At 31.6% G+C, this 19,121-nt stretch overlaps 1 protein-coding gene across 2 annotated transcripts in view; it reads right to left on the reverse strand.

Annotated features, from left to right (window-relative positions):
* The window catches only part of LOC118188406 (putative ATP-dependent RNA helicase DDX28), a 71,095-nt gene extending 58,217 nt beyond the window's left edge, over positions 1 to 12,878 (reverse strand). The window contains exons 1-2 of one of the 2 annotated variants that reach the window (XM_035358838.2): positions 12,736 to 12,878; positions 6,762 to 6,845 (exon numbers count right to left, since the gene is read on the reverse strand). In XM_035358838.2, the coding sequence (XP_035214729.1) occupies positions 6,762 to 6,821 (60 nt within the window). In that variant the 5' untranslated portion in view covers positions 6,822 to 6,845; positions 12,736 to 12,878. Of the gene's footprint in view, positions 1 to 6,761; positions 6,846 to 12,487; positions 12,636 to 12,735 lie in introns of those variants that run through there. The other variant, XM_035358837.2, reaches the window with a different exon arrangement.
* Between the last annotated feature and the right edge of the window lie 6,243 nt (positions 12,879 to 19,121).

Genomic DNA, 19,121 nt, shown 5'->3' on the forward strand with positions numbered 1-19,121 from the left:
TAGTTACATTTGTCTAGCATTAAAAGAAACTAAATAATAATTTAACAGGAATTTAGTATTTTTTGTTGTAAAATTGTTCTGAATTTTTTCTTAAAGCAATCATTGCTAAATTTCTACCAGAACAAAAGAAACAAAAACCTGCTCGTAAGTAGGTTTACTAATTGATTTTCAGGGTAAATTATAATATGAATAATAATAATAACATGTATGTAATAAATAATTTTTAAATCATTATTCATTTCTGCAGAAAACTGCCAAACTGCACTAAGGTGGTTGTGCTAATGTGTAAGCACCTAATATAATATACGATACAATAAAATTTGCATAATCAACACATCATGGGCAATATGTGTGGATTAGGTGATCATACATGTGATCATCTAATACACATATATTGCTTATGATGTATCACACACGTTCACCATCACAATCCTGTAGATAAAGTAGATTATACATCATGTCTTTGAGTTTTGTTAAAAAATTTTCCTTTCTAATTTTTATACTAAATTTGGATTGCTGGCATCTAAATAACTCCAGAAAACATACTCCATACATATCAATTATTTAGACGGGATATATTGAATACAAAAATTATATATTTTTAACACAACTTGGAAAATAAATGTGTAATATGTATAAAAAAGAAATAACAAAACAGAAAAGAGATAAATAATATAGAATTTTTTTCAGAATGGTAAAGAACTTTCTACAAAATTACATCGAAGTATTTTACATATGCTAGAAACTTTTTATGCTTTAAATGAGGGAAGATAAAATAAATATAAACATCACAAAATCTCTCATAGTAATGTTTCATCTTAACTGAATCTGTATGCCTCTTTTGTCAGTCTGCACATAAATAACTGGATAAATAATCTGAAGCCATTAATAAAAAAACAGAACTATTTAAATTCTGGATTAATTTTAAAAAATTGCATAGTTTTCAGCACTCCTCTTTCTCATCATATTTTCCATTTCTTAATGTTTAAAGGAAAAAAAAAAAAAAAAAAAAAAAAAAAAAAAACCCTCTACATTTAAGAATTTATTCCTCCTGATGAAACAAGTTTGCTTATTGTGACCTATGCAAACAAACCAGGTACAGAATGCATTTAAGTTAGAACAACTTCCGAAAAACAGTGGAAAACAAATTCTTAGTAAAAATTAAAGACATATATTCAAAATTGATTTGGTACTTTTCTATTAATGGGGTGACATTTAGTGTCAAACATAATACTTTGGCACAAAATCTAACTAAATGGTGACAACCCTAATGGTATGTAAAGCTTCAGGAAAAGAAAAACTATTTATGAAATCCAGAATGCATACAAAACAGATCTCTTAGCAGATTAATTTCAGATTAAACAGGAAGTATAAAACTGCTTATTTCGTTTAACATTGCTGAAAACATTTGTACCTTTACGTACAATCTCTACCATAAGAATTTGTTATGGTAGGAACATAAATGGCAGTGGCCAGTGCCATACTGATACTTATTTCAGCATTTTGCACATGGTATTTCATGCCAGAATCAATAACGTTGCATCTGTGGTTAACTTACAAGTGCTCATGTTCAACAGCTGTCAATTCATCTGCTTAACAATACAGCAGAGAAAACTTCCAAATTGATATTCACTCTTCTCACTTATTTACAATAACACCATTGTGCAGCTATTTACAATTTATATTTGATATAAACAGGCTACCATATTGGCTCTTTGGCATATATTTAATGACTGGCACCCCAATAAAAGAAAAGTACCAAAATTTGCAAAGATTCCTGATCTATGTTTTCTACTAAAACAGCACCGACACATGCAAAGAAATATGATATTTACATTATTAGTTCAGATAGAATGCCCAAGATATATTATTACCCTTTAGTAGAAGCTGCCAAATCTTCAGACTGCAACCAAATTTTGGCTACTGTATACACTACAATTCTTCAAAACACCATGTGCATAATAGCTCATGAGTTTTTGTAAGCAGTGTTGCCATGTTTATTTGTGTTCTTTTTGTTGTATCTGAATGGTTTTCATAAAAAAAGTAATGATATATTTTGTCTTAAACTCAGTTTAAAATATGCACTTGTGAAATTTGCCTGGTGTGAGAAAAATCTGTGGTATAATATCTGCAAAAGTACAGTAATTCTCCTTTCCCACCTCCCAAAAAAATTGCTAAATGGAACAATTGCTTTGAGTCTAATCTTAAAGTGACTGCCACAAAATTTTACCAGGAGAGAGAGGAGAATAAAAGCATTAAGTAAGTTTATTTATTGATTCTTTGCATAAATTATAAAGTGCATAATAACAATATATAATAATATGTATATACTTAATAATATTTTTTTTCAGTTATAACTCCTCATTCTTTTTTTCTGTAAAAAAATTGCCAAACTGCACAAGGGTGATTGCACAAATATGCAAGTACTAAAAACACTAAATAACTTCAATAATAAAATTAATTCATTTCTTTAATTAAAATGTGTTATAAATTTAGAGTTTTTTTATTTAAAGTTTATTTGCTTGTACATATAACGGAGGAAGGGAGACTTAAATTTTGCTATACTGAACATTCTGCAAATTGAAATTTCATTTGTTTACATCTAAAACTAAGCATACATTATAGGAATTCATGAGAATTATGTTAAATACCTACAAGTAATCTGTTCCAAGACTGTTACTTTCCGGTTTCCCATTTTCAATACACAGCAAAATTGACATGTTTATGGCAAGCTGTTTAATTTACATTAAAAATTTTTAATTTTATGAATATCTGTCATTTTTTCCATTGTATTTTTCTTGCACTTAACCCTATCATAAATATTTTGGAGATTATTTTTAATCTTCAGATTTTTTATCAGATCATCAGCTTTGGGCGATGACTGAATCCGGTCCCCACAACCAAATTGCCAAATATTATTAAATAGTACAGAATGTTCTAATATGCATACAGTTAGTCTTACACAGTTAAAGAAAGAACATTTAATAAAAGATACCAACCCTTTTAGAACACTTGCTGATACTATCAGGTTTTAGCGAAATTTTTCCATTACCACCAATATTGTGTGCGCAAACAGTTTGCGCTAGGCATGTTTAAACATGGTTTGTCAAATGATTTTTGGCATTCGAAAGAGACCTGCTTTAGAACATTGTGTTGTGGAATTAGTATAAAAATATCATTATCATTAAGTGCAAGGTGTCTGAAATGGAAATATCGTTTACTTCCAGTTCTGTTGCAAAATGTCAGTGACAGAATGCCATCAAACCATGCGTACAGCTTTAGATACTAATATTGTATTATATGACATTGTGAAGGTTTGGTATTTAAAGTTAAAAAACAAGGACTACAACAATCAAGAAGCAGAGCACTCTGGCCACTGATGTTGATGAGGCCTGCCTGCGAGAACTTGTGGAAGATCAGTATGAAATCCCTCAAGAGCTTGCTAAGGAGTTAGTCATTAATGCCATGACCATTAGTCATGCTAGGCATCGCATAAACTTGACATACAATTTGATTGATCCCAGTTCAATTGCTGGGTGCAGTATGAGCTGACTCAAACAGATAAGGACAGAAGTGTTCGGGCCTGAACTAGAAGATGATTGCAAAGACAAAATTCTGGACTGGATCATCTGTGTTGTTGAAGTAAATCCGTTTTTCATCACTTGTGATGAAAAATGGATTTACTTCAACAACACAGGCGGAAAAAGCGGTATTTCTGCACCCGCGGAGTCCATCGTCAGTGTCATAAAGAGCAACATGATTAACAAAAAGATCATGTTTTGTGTCTCGTGGGATTGCTGTGGTATTATTCGCAAATACCTGGAAAAAGATAAAACCCTCGACAGTAAGGTGAACAGCGAGATACTAGTCCATGTTCATACTTGCCAACCGACAAGCACTTAAAAATCAGGATATTTTCCTCAACGACAGAAAGATTTTTTTTAAATGATAAAAAAAAATATTTTTTTACTACTGAATTAACTTTAAATACTTACTAATTAATATCTGAAAGTTCAATTACTAGTTCTTAAATGCAAATAGTAAAAAAATACTTACTAGTAAAAAAACATTGTTATTATTTGCATCTTTGGAAAAAAAATACTTTAATCAGTTTTCGTACAAATGCTATAACAATGACAGATTTTTATTTCATTAATAGGAATAATATTTATGCATTACTATAGGGAATTTATACTATAGGCAAAAATTGGCCAACGTTATTCTAGACAGTTCACTATAATTTAAATTCTATCAGCACCTTTCAGTTTTGCAAATAAACTCCACTGGGTATCAATACTAGTTTGGTTTTATAACTTTATCCAAGTTTCCTAATTGTAAATTGTAAAACTGCAACTGTAATTTATCAGTTGCTATATCAATGTCTTTCATGATTAAATGAAGTAAAACTTGAAATATATTAAAAAAAATATTTTGCATCACAAAAAGATGAATTCACTACAGCATAAACATCTTCAACTTTAGCATATAAAATTACTTCATCGCTGAGTAGAAATTTTTTAAGTATGTAACCACATACTTGGCAGAAGCAGCTTCTAATGTGGAAATAAAATTCATTTTTGTGTTTCTTTGAAAGGTCTTCCACTACTTTTTTAGTTGCAACCACTATTACCAAATCTTCATCTTTCTTCTGATTTTCTGTTTCACCATAAATAATATCATATGGAGAATTAGAAGACAAAACAAAGGTTAGTTTTTACAAACTTTGATAAAATACCTTTAAACAGATCATAAATCACTGATTGCAAAACATTAAATTAATGGTCATAACAATCAATGATTGGAAATCTACTAAATTTAAGAGGTGACAGTGCACCTCATAATTTGAAAATCTGAATTTGCTTTTTTTTAAGATGCCTGCAAACACCAGTCTTCAAGCTTACCATTACTGGTGCATTATCGGCACCATGTGCTAAGCAATTATCCAGGGGAATCACATTATTTTTTAAAGTTTTAATAATTAGCTGTACTATATTAAGTTTAATGCCCTTCTAAAGTGGGATCAGAAAGTAAACTACACCCTTTTTCTGAAGACGCTAGATAAAAAAAGAAACAATTGAATACAGTTTTTAATCAGTATTATTGCTTCCATCCATAGAGGAGTAGAATGGAACTGTTTTAATGCAATCAATAACAGAAGATTTATTTTTCATACCTATTTCTTTAACAACTGCAGCCATTTTGACCCTTGTACTTGAATATTTCTTAGCGATTTGGCTATTGGAAAACATTTTTTAAATAAAGCTGTAGCATGATCCAATGCATTCAGTGGCAGGTTGTGCTCCACTAAAAATGCAGAAAAAAGACATTCTCCATTAACTTTCTGACTCTTTGTTTTCACACGAGAATTTTTTGTTTTCTTCAACAGAACTCATGTTGTCCTTGTGCTTTTGTAAACGCACATGTTTGAGAGCATCAGCCCTTCCACCTTACGCAATCGAAAAATTGCAATGACAAACAGTACACATCACAAATCTATTAAATTTCCTTGTGGAAATAGCAGAAGGAAAGTCATCTGTGTACGATTTTTGTAAAATACATGAGCATTTCACCTTTTTCGTACACATAACTAAAACAAAAGATCGTAATTTCTTAAACTATTTCTTGCAAGGACATGCATTCACACCGCTCAAAGACAAGATGAGCAAAATAACAACCTTGATCTTGCTTTGTGCTCACTAGCTAATATACGCCAGGTGACATGCAGTGGCACTCTAAGCTCATTGGAGAACTGGGACATGATGTTTTCGAACACGTGCTCTCACTCATTAAGCAGAAGAGCGCCATAAATTCTCACTCATGAAACTACTTTGGTTTTCTTTTATATGTAATGTAGAGAAAAACTAAGTGCTTTCAAATGCTCAAAATCACTTTTTTTTTTTTTTTTTTTTGGTGTGTATGCAAATAATAAAGTATTAAGCCAAGCTACATAAAAATCGTGATAAATTTTAAGAAAAACAGAAAGTTGGAAGAAATAGGTTGTAAATTGGGTTGGTGGGAGAACAGTCAGAAATCAGGAATCTCCTGCCTAAATTGGGAAAGTTGGCAATTCTGCCACGTTAATGTTGCTATCACGGAAAAACGTTAAACTGCATTCCGGTACAAAAAGGTCATATGCCATCAAGATAACGCAAGATCACATGTGTCTGCATTCATCAGCTTGACTCTGTATAAACTCAACTTTTGCTTTATCCACCATATAGCTCCAAACTAACTGCTTCAGATGTCTACCTTTTTTCCCACCTGCAGCTACATCTTGGTGGTGCTATTTTTCATTCTGCGCAGGATGTTCGAAATGAGGTTGATCTGTTTTTGCACTCGCTGTCACCAAGTTTCTGGGCAAAGGCCTTGAAAAACTACTAGAATGTTGGCAGAAAATTACAGATTTGGGTGGTGATTACTACCTGCACTAAAGGCACTGGTTTCATTTTTTCCCCCTCCTAACTTTATTAAGAATGATTTTTGGCAGAATACATTCAGATATTTTAAGTGCCCCTACGCTTCAAAGAGATTACACACTTACAAACATCAATGAATTCCGTAAAATTTGAACTCAAAACCAAGGTTATGGCAGCCATCTCCCCTACCACAACACCAAAAATACGTACATTAATACAAAATACAAATTACCCGATTGTGGGAGGCAAGTGTTCTATTTGCAGATACACATGGCCATAATTATCAGTAATTTACATAAAACTATGGATATTTTACATAATATACATTAAACATAATAATATTACCGGAACAGAATAACTTCTTTGAAGAAACACTTGTAGACATATTTTCTCTAATGGTAACATTATTAGCCAAACATCTATCTGCAACTAAAAAACAACAACAAAAAAGATAATAGTAATAATAATTAAAATATTCAATTGAAAATTCAAAGCAGGAAAATTACATGGCATAAAAGTATAAAATTACAAGGCAAGTTTAAAAATATTTGCACTTTTGTAATGGTGTATGAAAAATTTTTCTGCCACATATGTTACCTACATGGAGGTCACTACACGGAAAATGTTTTTAGATATTCCCAGTTGATAAGTGGCAGAAAAAAATTAACAATTAGATTTGAATATATGACCTATTTTAGCTTAGGCAGATGATTTTTTATTGGCTAACAGTAAGTAGTTTAGGATAGAATAAATTTTGCGCAGAAAGAAAAATGGAGTTGATGCAAGAACATTACCGCACTTTGATTTTAAAGTGGAATTAAATCAAGAAGAATTTATTCAATGTCTGAAATGAGAATTTGAAAATGAAGGTCTATCCTGTGCAACAGTATTCAGATGGTTTACAGAATTTCACAGAGGTTCCAACTCTCTTCAGGATGAACAACATACAGGAAGGCTGTTGTCAGCAGTAATACCAGATAATGTGTCTGCCACGTAGAAAATGCTAATTGATGATAATCGTTGCACCTACCAAATGAGCTTAACACTGGATCCACTGACGTACATAAAATTATTCATGAAGAATTGCATATGAAAAAACTAGTTTATCATTGAGCTTCCCATAATTTAATTGAGTACCTAAAAGAGAAGCATGTCAGAATCAGGAACCCTTAAAATTACTTAAAGATTGTGGCCACTACATTATTTTTAAAACTGTAACTGGTGATGAAATATACATACTATTTTTTGATGTTCGAACACATGATGCCCAGAATGGTAAAAAGACCACATGCCATGAAAAAAAGTAATGCATGCTCTTTTCTTCAGAAGTACAGGATTGGTCAAAGCTATCAAGCTGAAAGGACAGAAGACAGTCACAGCTAACTGATACACCACTAAGTGTCTTCCAGAAATTTTTCAAGAAGTGAATGTTACAAGACTCATGCTCTAGCATGACAATGCGTCTTCTCATTCAGCAAGATTGGCAGTTGAGTTTCTGCCACTGTATTCACCCAATCTACCTATGTGTGACTTTTGGCTATTTTTTAATTTAAAAAAAGAACTTACGTGGACATTTTCATTCCGAAGCCGAGACTGATGAAGCCATAAATGCATTTTTTCATCGAAACCAAGAAATGAATAGCTTGATGTATTTAATCTTTGGAAACTTCACCAAAAGATGTGGATAGATACTGGGGGAGACTACTTTAAACACTCCTAAAATTTCATACGTATAACTTTAAAAACTACGTGTATCTAAAAAATTACAGAGTGACCCTTGTGTAGTATTCCTCAGCATGTCTATGAATGTTAATGCACATATTCCGTGACTGTTATTTTTTCTACAAATTCTGATATAATTATAAAATTAATGTCAATAAAAATGCACCCACAAATGAATGTTTGCTCCATCAGCTTCTCTAAACATATCTTCAAGATGTAAAATTTTATAATCTTTTAAGAAACTCATTATAATATAAAAATAATTAAAAATAATTAAAATAGGTGTTAACTACCATGAAATTTAATAGGTACTTTTTGACTATTGGAAGGCCAAATATAATTGTATGTCAAAATGCCGAATGTGGTAACTTGTTTATTTGACATAACAAATATCTATGAAATGTCATTGCAAATGCAAATAAGTGTGAAGAATGACTATCAATCTAGTAACTTATCTTCCAAGATTTTCAGTTGCTTTTTTGAGGGAGGAGTAAGAAGGAAGAAGAAATCAGTATGGATTAAAGGCTTTAACAAACATGTAAAACTTTAAACCAAATTAAATTATTAAATAATTAAATAATGAATAACTGGTCAAACATTCTCTAATCTTCATCTTTGTACAAAAAGCACTCTAAAATAAAAACAGATTTTATTTGAATATCTAAAATAATTTAAACCTGAATGGGCATATTAGTTGAAACAAAATTCTGGTTTTAATATAAGGCTTAGTTTGATGTTTCAGAATTTTTGCAATATATTTTCGGGTGCTTCACTTTTAGGCAAGTAGTTTTTCCCACCTATATCTGTGTGTTAATAAAAATGCTGCTTTGGTGTTTATATGAAATATTTTTGATTCAGGGTATTCTCAGTATATCAGTTGTTTCTTTTCTTTTTTTCACTTTAAATTAAATAAATAAAATTTATTTTTACTTTATTTTTAAAAGGTGTTTGCATTTTCATTACTGATGCAGGCATTTCAGTTCTTTAACCAAGGATGGCATAATGTGTCATTACCAAAATGAAAAACACAAATCCACTGTTGGCAACATTTGCTTCCTGCTTAGGGAAAAATATCTAGTATTTTTCTTTCATCTCTACATATCATATATAATGTATTGATCTGAATAAAGGTCAGTACATCTCTTTCATGTGGAGTATAACCATATGGACAAAAATTGCTTATTTATTAGTACAATCACTTGAGTAAAAGATGCTAAATTTTCAGGATGTGCGAAAACCAGAGGTGACCAACCTTTTAGCTTCTCTGGACCTCACTAGAAGAAGACAAGATATTTTGTGCCATAATAATTACTTCTAACATCAGTGGCAACTTGTGGCCTCCAATATAAGCAAAGTACAATTATGTAGGTTTTATTGAAAATTCTCACGTTTGCACAAGTTTGACGGCTGAAAGAAAATTTTTAATTTCACCTCTAGGACAGAAATATATGGGCTTGACCGCATTAGTTCAAATTTGCTCAGTGGGTACTATATACTGTAAGAATGCACATGTGTAGAAAAATGGATACTTTTTCATTTCGCCCACGCAAATCTCGCCAAGCAGACTTTATTGCCGAAAACATACAATATACACATAAAAAATATTAAAAAATGTTAGTTCTAAGAATTTTTTATATTGAAGGCATAAAAATTTTAATATCATTTAAAATTTTGTAAAAAGCCGATAAATAAAGACAATAAATTTGTAAAAAGACATTAATTTAAGAATTAACTATGCTTTCATGGTTCAACATCCTGATTCGCCGGTTCATATCACGGGACCCAGAGTGATCTCATCTCACGTAAACAACGCTATAAAAATCTAATTCTCTCAGTAATTATCTACATTAATTTCAAGTTAAATGTTAATTTGGAATACAAGTTTAAATGCAAGAATTATTTCCATTCATACGAATAGCTTACTCAGAAATTTCCATTAATTAAAAATGCATAACAGCATAAGTAGTTCTTTACTTCGCTAATGCATTCTCATTAGAATTGATGAATTTAACTCTTGACTTTGCCTTTTCTATATTTTCGGCTTCGGGTAAACGGTGTGATTGCATCCTAATTGACTAATTACCGCGAATGGCCTTAGAGCATAAAATTTAACTATCTGGTAAAAATTCTATGTAATTTTATGCCAGTATTGAAAGAAACAATCAATCTGATAAGAAATGGCTTCGACTTGTTTTGAAAATGAGGAGTAAAAGGTTACCATCAAGGATATTCAGTTTGGCATCAGTTGTACCATTACTGGCGACTTTATTGCCTGCGGCGGCAAAACGGAAAAGTACCGAAAATTTTTATGTAAATAAGTGATTCACTCAAAATGGCAAGCAACCACTTCCTAACACTATTGATGGTCGATGAGGGGAAAATAAAACAAAATTGTGAAAACATATTTAACTGATTTAAATGTTATTAATTTATGAGTTTTTTAAATATAATGATCCCAACAAAGAATTATATTGACACTGCATTTCACATTTTATACATAACATTTAATTATAAATTTTATTTACAACTGTAAAGATAACAAAAAATCATAAAGTTAATGTGATATTTAGTCTTGAATTTGACACACTAATTTTAGTTATTCAAGGGCATAGTTAGCTACTTTTGATGAAGTGAAAATACATTAAATAAAAAGAAACTTTGATATTAAATTAAAATATAATCGCTATACACAAGACAGAACAACAAAAACAACAAAAAAAAAAAAAATCTGGTCAATTCTTCAATTACAATATCCACTGTAGCAGCCTCCCCGCTTTTTGTATCCATTTTGAATAAAATACACTTAAATTGGTTCTTCATATATCAGAACATTCCTTTAAAATAAATATTGTTATATATTGTCTTCTAAAAAGGTTTTCCATTAATTAAAAATGCATAACAGCATAAGCACTTAAAATTAATACATCCCTTGGGATAAACCCCGAGAATACCTCAAGGGATGAAATTCGATGCTTTCTTACCAAAGAAAAACGACTTACATTTAAAGGTGCTCCTTGGATTATCGCTAAATTGTTTCATTTATCGCCAAGTCATTGTTTCATTTATGGTAACCTGAGTAGTTAAATGCTATGGAAACTCTATTATGATGTAATTGGTAGCATGATTGCGGTGAATTTGAATGATGGGAAAAAATTAAGGGCTTGTTTGTGTGTTAGACGCTGCATAGGAAGTACGATGGTTATTTTTTGGTTTACATGGTAAAATGGCTGAATGTGGTAAGATTAATTTGAAGTTTCTTTACGATTTGGAAGGAAAGGGAAAAAAGTATTAATTGATTGGTGTGTAAATGAAGGTTTACTTAGTAGCCATTATAAGTGTCTTGTCTGTAGGAAGGAAATGCATATGGTCGAGCATCGGAGGATATTTTTTACTCTTATTTTTGTGAATTTATATGGAAAGGCCTGTATACAGATTCTAGTTCAAATAATTTCAGGGAGTTTTTGGATGCTGTTAAGGAATTTTGTTTGACTGAAGACAGGGAAATTTTTAAATAAGGCAAGTGGATATTTCCTTTGTGTAGTGCAAAGATGAATTTCCTTTTTTATGTTATTTTATTGTTGACTTTATAATCTCAATAAAATGAAGTTTATTGAGATTATAAAGTCAGTGTGTACATGGATACCGAGTTTGTGCAATTCTTTGACTTTGTGTAGCGGTGATTATGCAGTTTATTGAGCCTCGATTGGTTGCAAATTTTTTCAAATCTGGTGATGAGAAACTTTGTTTTAACATTATATGACGTCATCATTCTCCTGACTATTTTTTAAGTGAAAATAGATTGATGTGCACATGGACAAAGTCATGGGAGTGCACAATGGGGAGTTTGTGCAATTCTCCAATTTTTTGTAAGTGAAAAAAGATTGATGTGTACATGGACACTGAGTTTGTGCAATTCTTTGACTTGCTAGGTGTGGTCTTGGGTAGAGCCAAAATAACAAGTCAAAGAACTGCATAAACTTCTTGTCCATATACCGCCAAGCAGCACCCGTAAGTATATTTTTACAGAAAAACAATTTATCTGTTCAATAAAACGTCATTATTTCATAAATCATCGTTTTCTACAATAGTTCGCTTATAAAATAACTTTCATTTTCATTTTTCTATTAATTATTCGTCATCTAAAGTAAAATATACTGCAGCAACACAAAATAACATAAGGCATTGTTTCCGTAACCATACGCTAGACTTTGATATCAACAATCACAAACTTCACCAAACACCAATTACGAAAACATTGCTTAACAATGCATGAAAACGTTAAAAGTCTGAAAAACAAACAAACCACCGCGTTCTTATTAACCAAGTAACAGTTATCGAATAAATATTACCTCAGAAGTCGGCAGCAACACTTCAAGTTGAAGATTAATCAATACCCTGAACATATTTTTCGATCGCAATAATCTAATAGTTTTGCATAATTTAGATTAAAATTGTACCAATGAAAGTAATTTGGCTAGTGAGACTCAGATTGCACTTATAAAATTGATAAATAATAAGAAGCTATACTGAAATTATTACAAAAAATAATGACACGATAAACAAATGAAGTATGTTATAAATAAATGAAATAACTTACATGCTATGCGGTAAAAAATTTTGGCATGTAAATACGAAATACTTTGTTTTGCATTATCTGGATCTTTTATCCTGAAGGATGAAAATTTAGTATTAGCAGCGAAGAACGGGCTAGGGTAGGTTAGATTATTTGGATACGGCATGGGCCCTAGTCTGGACACCGTCGAGATAGAAGAACGGGTCGTTTTTTGCCATCTACTCGACCGAGAGCAAGTCTGGTGTCATCGTCTCGATCATTACAGAGATCGACGCATCGGAAATTTTTCCGTCAGCTGGACCGCTGCCGTTTAAGTTTCTGACTGTCGTTTTAGAGCTAAACTGAGGACGGCGGAGGTCACGGATTGTTTTTGAAAGTGTACGTAATAGCTATTTTAATTATATTGATTTGGGAAAAACTCGAGTATTTCGCTATAGAAATAACGCATTTGATGCTGACGATTCTACATTATTTATTTATTCTACATTACCAATGCCTTAATTAAATTTTAGTGAAAATAATATATTTGGTGTTTTCCTATTTCACATATAAAGAAGGAGTCCATACTTTTAAATTAAAATTGTAATTTTTAAACTAATGTATATATCAATGTACTTAATTTCATGTTTTGATGAGTAATTTATAAATTTTGAAATTTTATGTTTTAAATTATAATGTATTTCCCTCTACTTTTATTTGAATTTGTAGTGTATAAAAATGTAATACATTAGACATGCATTAAAGAATATGCAGTATATAATTCAACATTTACATTAAATTTCTTTGAGTTAAAAAATTTATTTGAGTAGTTTTAACTGTACCGATATCAATGTCAATTTCCAATATTTTCTAGAATCTCCTGTATAAAACAAGTTAAATTCCTGTACAATTTTCGGTTAAATTCTTGTCAATATTATAATGCAAGATTTATAATTAGTTATTATATTATTTAATGTGGTCTACTTTTAGATATTACATCAGTTTTGTGTATATTTATTCAGATATAAAAAGTGCTTAGTTTTGGTTTTATGTAATTACGGCAAAGCCTCGAGGGCTATCTGCCTAAAGTGAGGGTTGCCTTCGTGGAGGACATTCTAAGGGAAACTAGCTCGTATACACCTAACACACGGGGAATACCACGAAAACGTCCATGCAACCAGCCCGTTCGCGGGATTCCAACCTTGGATCGAACTTCTAGTGTTCAGCGATTTTACCGGCCGCTGATGGGATCGATTTAAAAAGGGTATAAATATATATGTACTGCAATTTCTTTCACTGTCTCTGTTCATATATTTTTACAGTTACATATATATATATATATATATATTTAAAACAGATTTTCTGTGCCTTAAACTTCCATGCTTCTGGATGTTACCAATGATATATCTGTCTGGTAATGACAGATGCATTGGTAATGACGCCCATGCGTCCAGCCCGTTCGCGGGATTCGAACCTCGGACAGCACTACCAGTGTTCGGAGATTTTACCACTCGGCAACTAGTGGGATCGACTTAAAAAGGGCATAAATAGGAATATGCACTGCAATTTCCTTTCACTGCATATATTAATATATACATATAGTTATTTATTTAAAACAGGTTTTGTATGCCTTAGTTTTTTATGCTTTTGGAAATTACGAGAAATATGTTGGTAATGACAAATATATTGATTATCAGAGATATGTTGGTAATGCAACAAACCCGTTCGCAGTATTCGGACCTCGGACCGAACTACCAGTGTTCAGCGATTTTATCACACGGTCACTGATGGGATCGATTTAAAAAGGGTATAAATAGGAATATGTATTGCAATTTCCTTTCACTACATATGTTAAAATATATATATATGGGTGTGTGTGTGTGCAAAATAATATGTTTTATGATTTAACCTATAGTTATTTATTTTTTTTTATTTTTCTTCCTATTACTTTTGTTAAATGTTTGTTATATTTTTACTCACTGCTTATTGGTATCTACGATACATAGTATATTTGTAGCTAAGTGATAGGTATAATTCCTGAATAAATAAAATTATTGATATAATCATGGGTTGCTAAAAATAAAAAATATTTTTGATTCAAATTCATTAGGAATATTAAACACGCGTACGCGGTGCTATATTTCAATGATTTGACTTATGACGTTGTTGCATAACCTTTCCAGACAAAATAATGTATTTTAATCATAAAATTCCTGTTAACAAATAGTTTACAAACATGTAACCTTTTAGAAAATTTCCATTTTGCAAAAGATCATACGTAAAATTATGTTTACGTTTCTTCACATACCTGAAGTTTTGAAAAGGCCATTTCTTTCTGCGTTTAAAATATCCATTAACGTTCCCCATTTCTTTTTTCCATATTCTTTACTAAATCCAGCAGCGTATTTTTTCGAAAAATTTCACCATTTACTCGAACTCGATTTTTTTTCTACCGCCATCCTCAGTAATAAGCACGTGCGAAACAGTCCCTTTGACAACAAACTACCCCCTTCCCCTGAGCCTTGAGCAATGTAGAGGTGAGATAGAGTGGTTGCTATGCAATAAACGTCACTTCTGCAAGGAATTTCCACTTTCCGCCTACGGAATTTGAAGGCGCCAGACTCGCTCTCCCTTCTGCTGTCGAGTGGAAGGAGAATCCCGACTGGTTTTCCGAAATCGATCTCGACCGGTGTCCAGACTAGACCCCCATATGAGGACTATCTAGGACTACAGAGGTGCTTTCGTGGATAATTTTCCATTGGAAATTTTCTCGTATTTACGTAACATATGGGTGAAACCACGAAAAGGACCCATGATTTCCATTTGTATTTGATTTGATTTGTATTTAGTATTTGATTTATTACTTATTGCAATTATTGTTTATGTTGTTTGTAATCAAATGTTTATTATTTCAATGATACCTTAGTTGTAAGTTTAGCTTCCTGTCCAGAGATTGTACTACCCAGAACGTGCAATCCTTGGGAAGGGGGCAGTGTTACGAATTTTGTATTTATTTAACTATTTTTTAGTAGAATTTGTAATTAAAATTGTTTTATATTCCCGTGCAATGCAGCACGAGACGTATTTGATGAGAAAGCTACGTCAGAAAAATTAAAATAAAGGAGCACGCGCATTTAATAAATAGATATCTTGTAATTGTACTCTTTTGTTATCCAGAAAAATCGAGTTATATCAGAATGTTCTCGTGCAAGATTAAAAAGCTTATAAAAGCTGGAGGAAAACATCTCATTTCAGTTTCTTACTTAGTTCTTGTTGCTGACTGTAGCGAATTGGCCGTGAAATCGGATTAGCTTTCTCTGTTTTGAACTGAGTTCTATTGAACGTTTTAGTAGTTTAAAATTTAACTACTGTGAGATATTGCGATATTGTACGAATATCTCTGAGGAAATTTAAGCATTTTGTATTTATTCTTGGAATAATAATAAAATTTATTAACTTCTTATCGACTTGTGTGTTAGATGAGCATTCTTGTGTGTTAGACGTGCTTATGCATTCAATCCATTACAAACCCGTACGCAGGCAACAATACTGATACTGCTCTAGTTTCACATGAACCAAACAGATTTACTGTTACTATAAAATACATATACACACTACGGGGATTCCCCTTTTACAACACGGGGAATCCCCATCCTTGTTGTTGCCACCAGTGTTACCAAAGGAATGAGATTAAAATTGACTTCAGATATATGTATTTGCATATATGCAGCCGAATATACATTTTTACCAAGTGCTTGATTTCGGTTAATTTTTAAACCGTGTAAAACGAGTACCATGTAAATCGAGGGATAGGTATACTTATATTCTATTTATCCAAATAACGTAATCCTTTGCATATTCAGGTGACATATATTTCAAGCATACATTTCCATAAATTTAAATTCTAGTACATCTGCCGATTTCTTTTAATAGATGATATAAATAGATGCAGTTTCCTTTAGAAAATATTCTACGAATCCATTTCTCTTAAGCTCTTACACGTCTTACCATAAACAATTATCAAATGAACCAACCAATATATATCTTTAAAAACACAGAAAGTAAAGACTGAAGAACTAGTAAACAGTATGCATTGTGATTTATTTCTATGTTAAAACCAGAAATAATTGACTTCTTTGTAATGGATTAAAAACAAACCGATTTAAAAAAATATTAATTGGAATTTCAACTTCCTCGAAATTCTTTGGGTTAAGTTAATTTTTATCTTCCAACAGTTGACTAGTCTAGTGTCAGTACCAGAATTTAATGTTTATTTCTTAAGTGTTTCGTGAAGAAAGCCTGTTTCTGATTTCTAGCAATTATAACATTAGGAAGGGAATATAAAGCTATTATACCATACTCTAGCGAAACTAACTTACTTCTTATAATTTCTCAACTTGAATGAGTAGTGGTGTTACTACATAGATTTCGTAGGAAATATCAAACAAAAGAACCCACAGACCGGACATTCCTTAAGTGGCATAAAAAATTCATGAAGCCTGTTTATACATTACGAACAGGGTAGCTGTGACTGTATTTGCCTAAAAGCTAAGAGCGACTTTCACTATCAGAAACGAACGTCGAAAGAAAAAACGAACGTCTCAATAACTAAATCTTTGTTTTATTATGCAATAAATTTTATACTTCAATAATTTTCTAATTGACAGAAATGAGAATACATCCACGTGATAACTTTTAAGAATATTTATAACTATAACAATGAAAAGTAGTATAAAATGAAAAAAAATTAATAAAAAATATTTCTAATATGGTATATACTAAAAACTCATTAGTTGAGTGCTGCATGGATGTTATACCTCGTAGTAAAATGCCGCTTGGGACAGGTCCTGTATTTTTCTGTAGGTTCCACAGAAATGAGCACCACTTCTTTTTTATTTACATTACATTATCTTACGTTAAGTTTAATAAATGTCATGTTGATTTATAGAGCTTTTCCCTGGATTATTTTATTCTAGGTTCGAAACATTGATTATTACTTATTAATACTTATTGTAAAAAAAATTGTTTAGTTTTAAGACAAACTATTTTTTCCTCCCTGGGAAAATATTTCTAACATGAAATTGATTTACAATGAATATTCACAAACAAAAGAACCCATATAATTTAAGCTAACGTTAAAAAAAAGGACGGCTTCACTGCATTATTTATCTTCAATCGGACGAAAGCTATGGTCAAACCATGAAGCTATGGCATTTATGATTTATTTGGAAAGCCTCTATCAGTAAGTTTGAGAATTTCAAGAAAATATTTCCCTTTTTTAAATGAAAGAAAAGTACGATTTGGCTATCATACGCTTAAAATCCACCGGAGCTAGAGACGGGTAAACTTGAGCATCTGGGCAAGATACTTTCAAGCTGAAATGCATTAAGGAGGAAGAATAATTATGATCTGAACTTATCCGCTGAAAAAGTCTTTTAAATAGACTAGAAACTAAAAATAAAGTAGCAGTTTCGTCCGAACGAATACTGTTTAAAACATTATTACATTATTAAACATTTAAAACTTTTTCCCTTTCTTAATCCTCGATGTAATGAATCCTCGGTTTTTGAATTAATTCGTTCCTGAAAGTCGTTCGTTAACTGAAATATTCGTAAACCGAAAAGTTTTTTCATAGAAAAGAATACAAAACGCATTAATTCGTTAAGGACCACAGATAACTAATTACTGCTTAACTTCATAACAGTATTTTGTGCACAAGTTTATAATACAAAATCAATAAATATCACTAAATCTAAAATAAAAAAAGAAATAAAATAACAAATGATTAAATTAAACAAACCTAATTTTAGCCTACCGAAGTGAAGGACAGTGGTCGGCAGAAATGGAAAATGATGAGAAAGAGAAGTGCTATTGTTTGGATGAGGCGCTTCTTTCCATAAAAACGTCAGGTGGTCCTAGTTCATTCGTTTTTTTTACACTTAGCGGCACTCAATTCTACTTCACTCAAACTTTGCCCCGTGAATTGTGATTTGTCTGCTTTTGGTTTTAAAATGTTTCTAAAAGGAAATATGGTATTGCCATTAAAATATTTATCCTGCAATTTGCTACTATCATCAGTTATATATATCAGGGTGCTATCATTACTCGCATATGAAAATTTCGCATTTCATTTTCACAGATATCATGGATAAGTGCATTAACTCATTCTCCTTTCTTCCGAAGACATTTCTTCCACAGTCTTATTTTGTTGCTGCTTCTGAATTTGCTGTAGTTCATTTTCAAAGCTCATTTTTATGAACCTCTAGTCACTTCTCATTACCTTCATTGTTAATTATCAAGCCTTACTGATGAAGCTTCATTGTGCCTAGAGCAACTTGCTTTGCCTAGAGCAGGAATGCTCAACCAAGGAAAGAAATTCCATAGTTTCAGGGGAATACATGAGGATAAAGATAGCAATCTTTGTTTAGTTT

The sequence above is a fragment of the Stegodyphus dumicola genome, chromosome 7 (assembly GCF_044657685.1).
Source record: "Stegodyphus dumicola isolate Sdum_Otavi_A_Nest chromosome 7, ASM4465768v1".
Classification (NCBI taxonomy): domain Eukaryota; kingdom Metazoa; phylum Arthropoda; class Arachnida; order Araneae; family Eresidae; genus Stegodyphus; species Stegodyphus dumicola.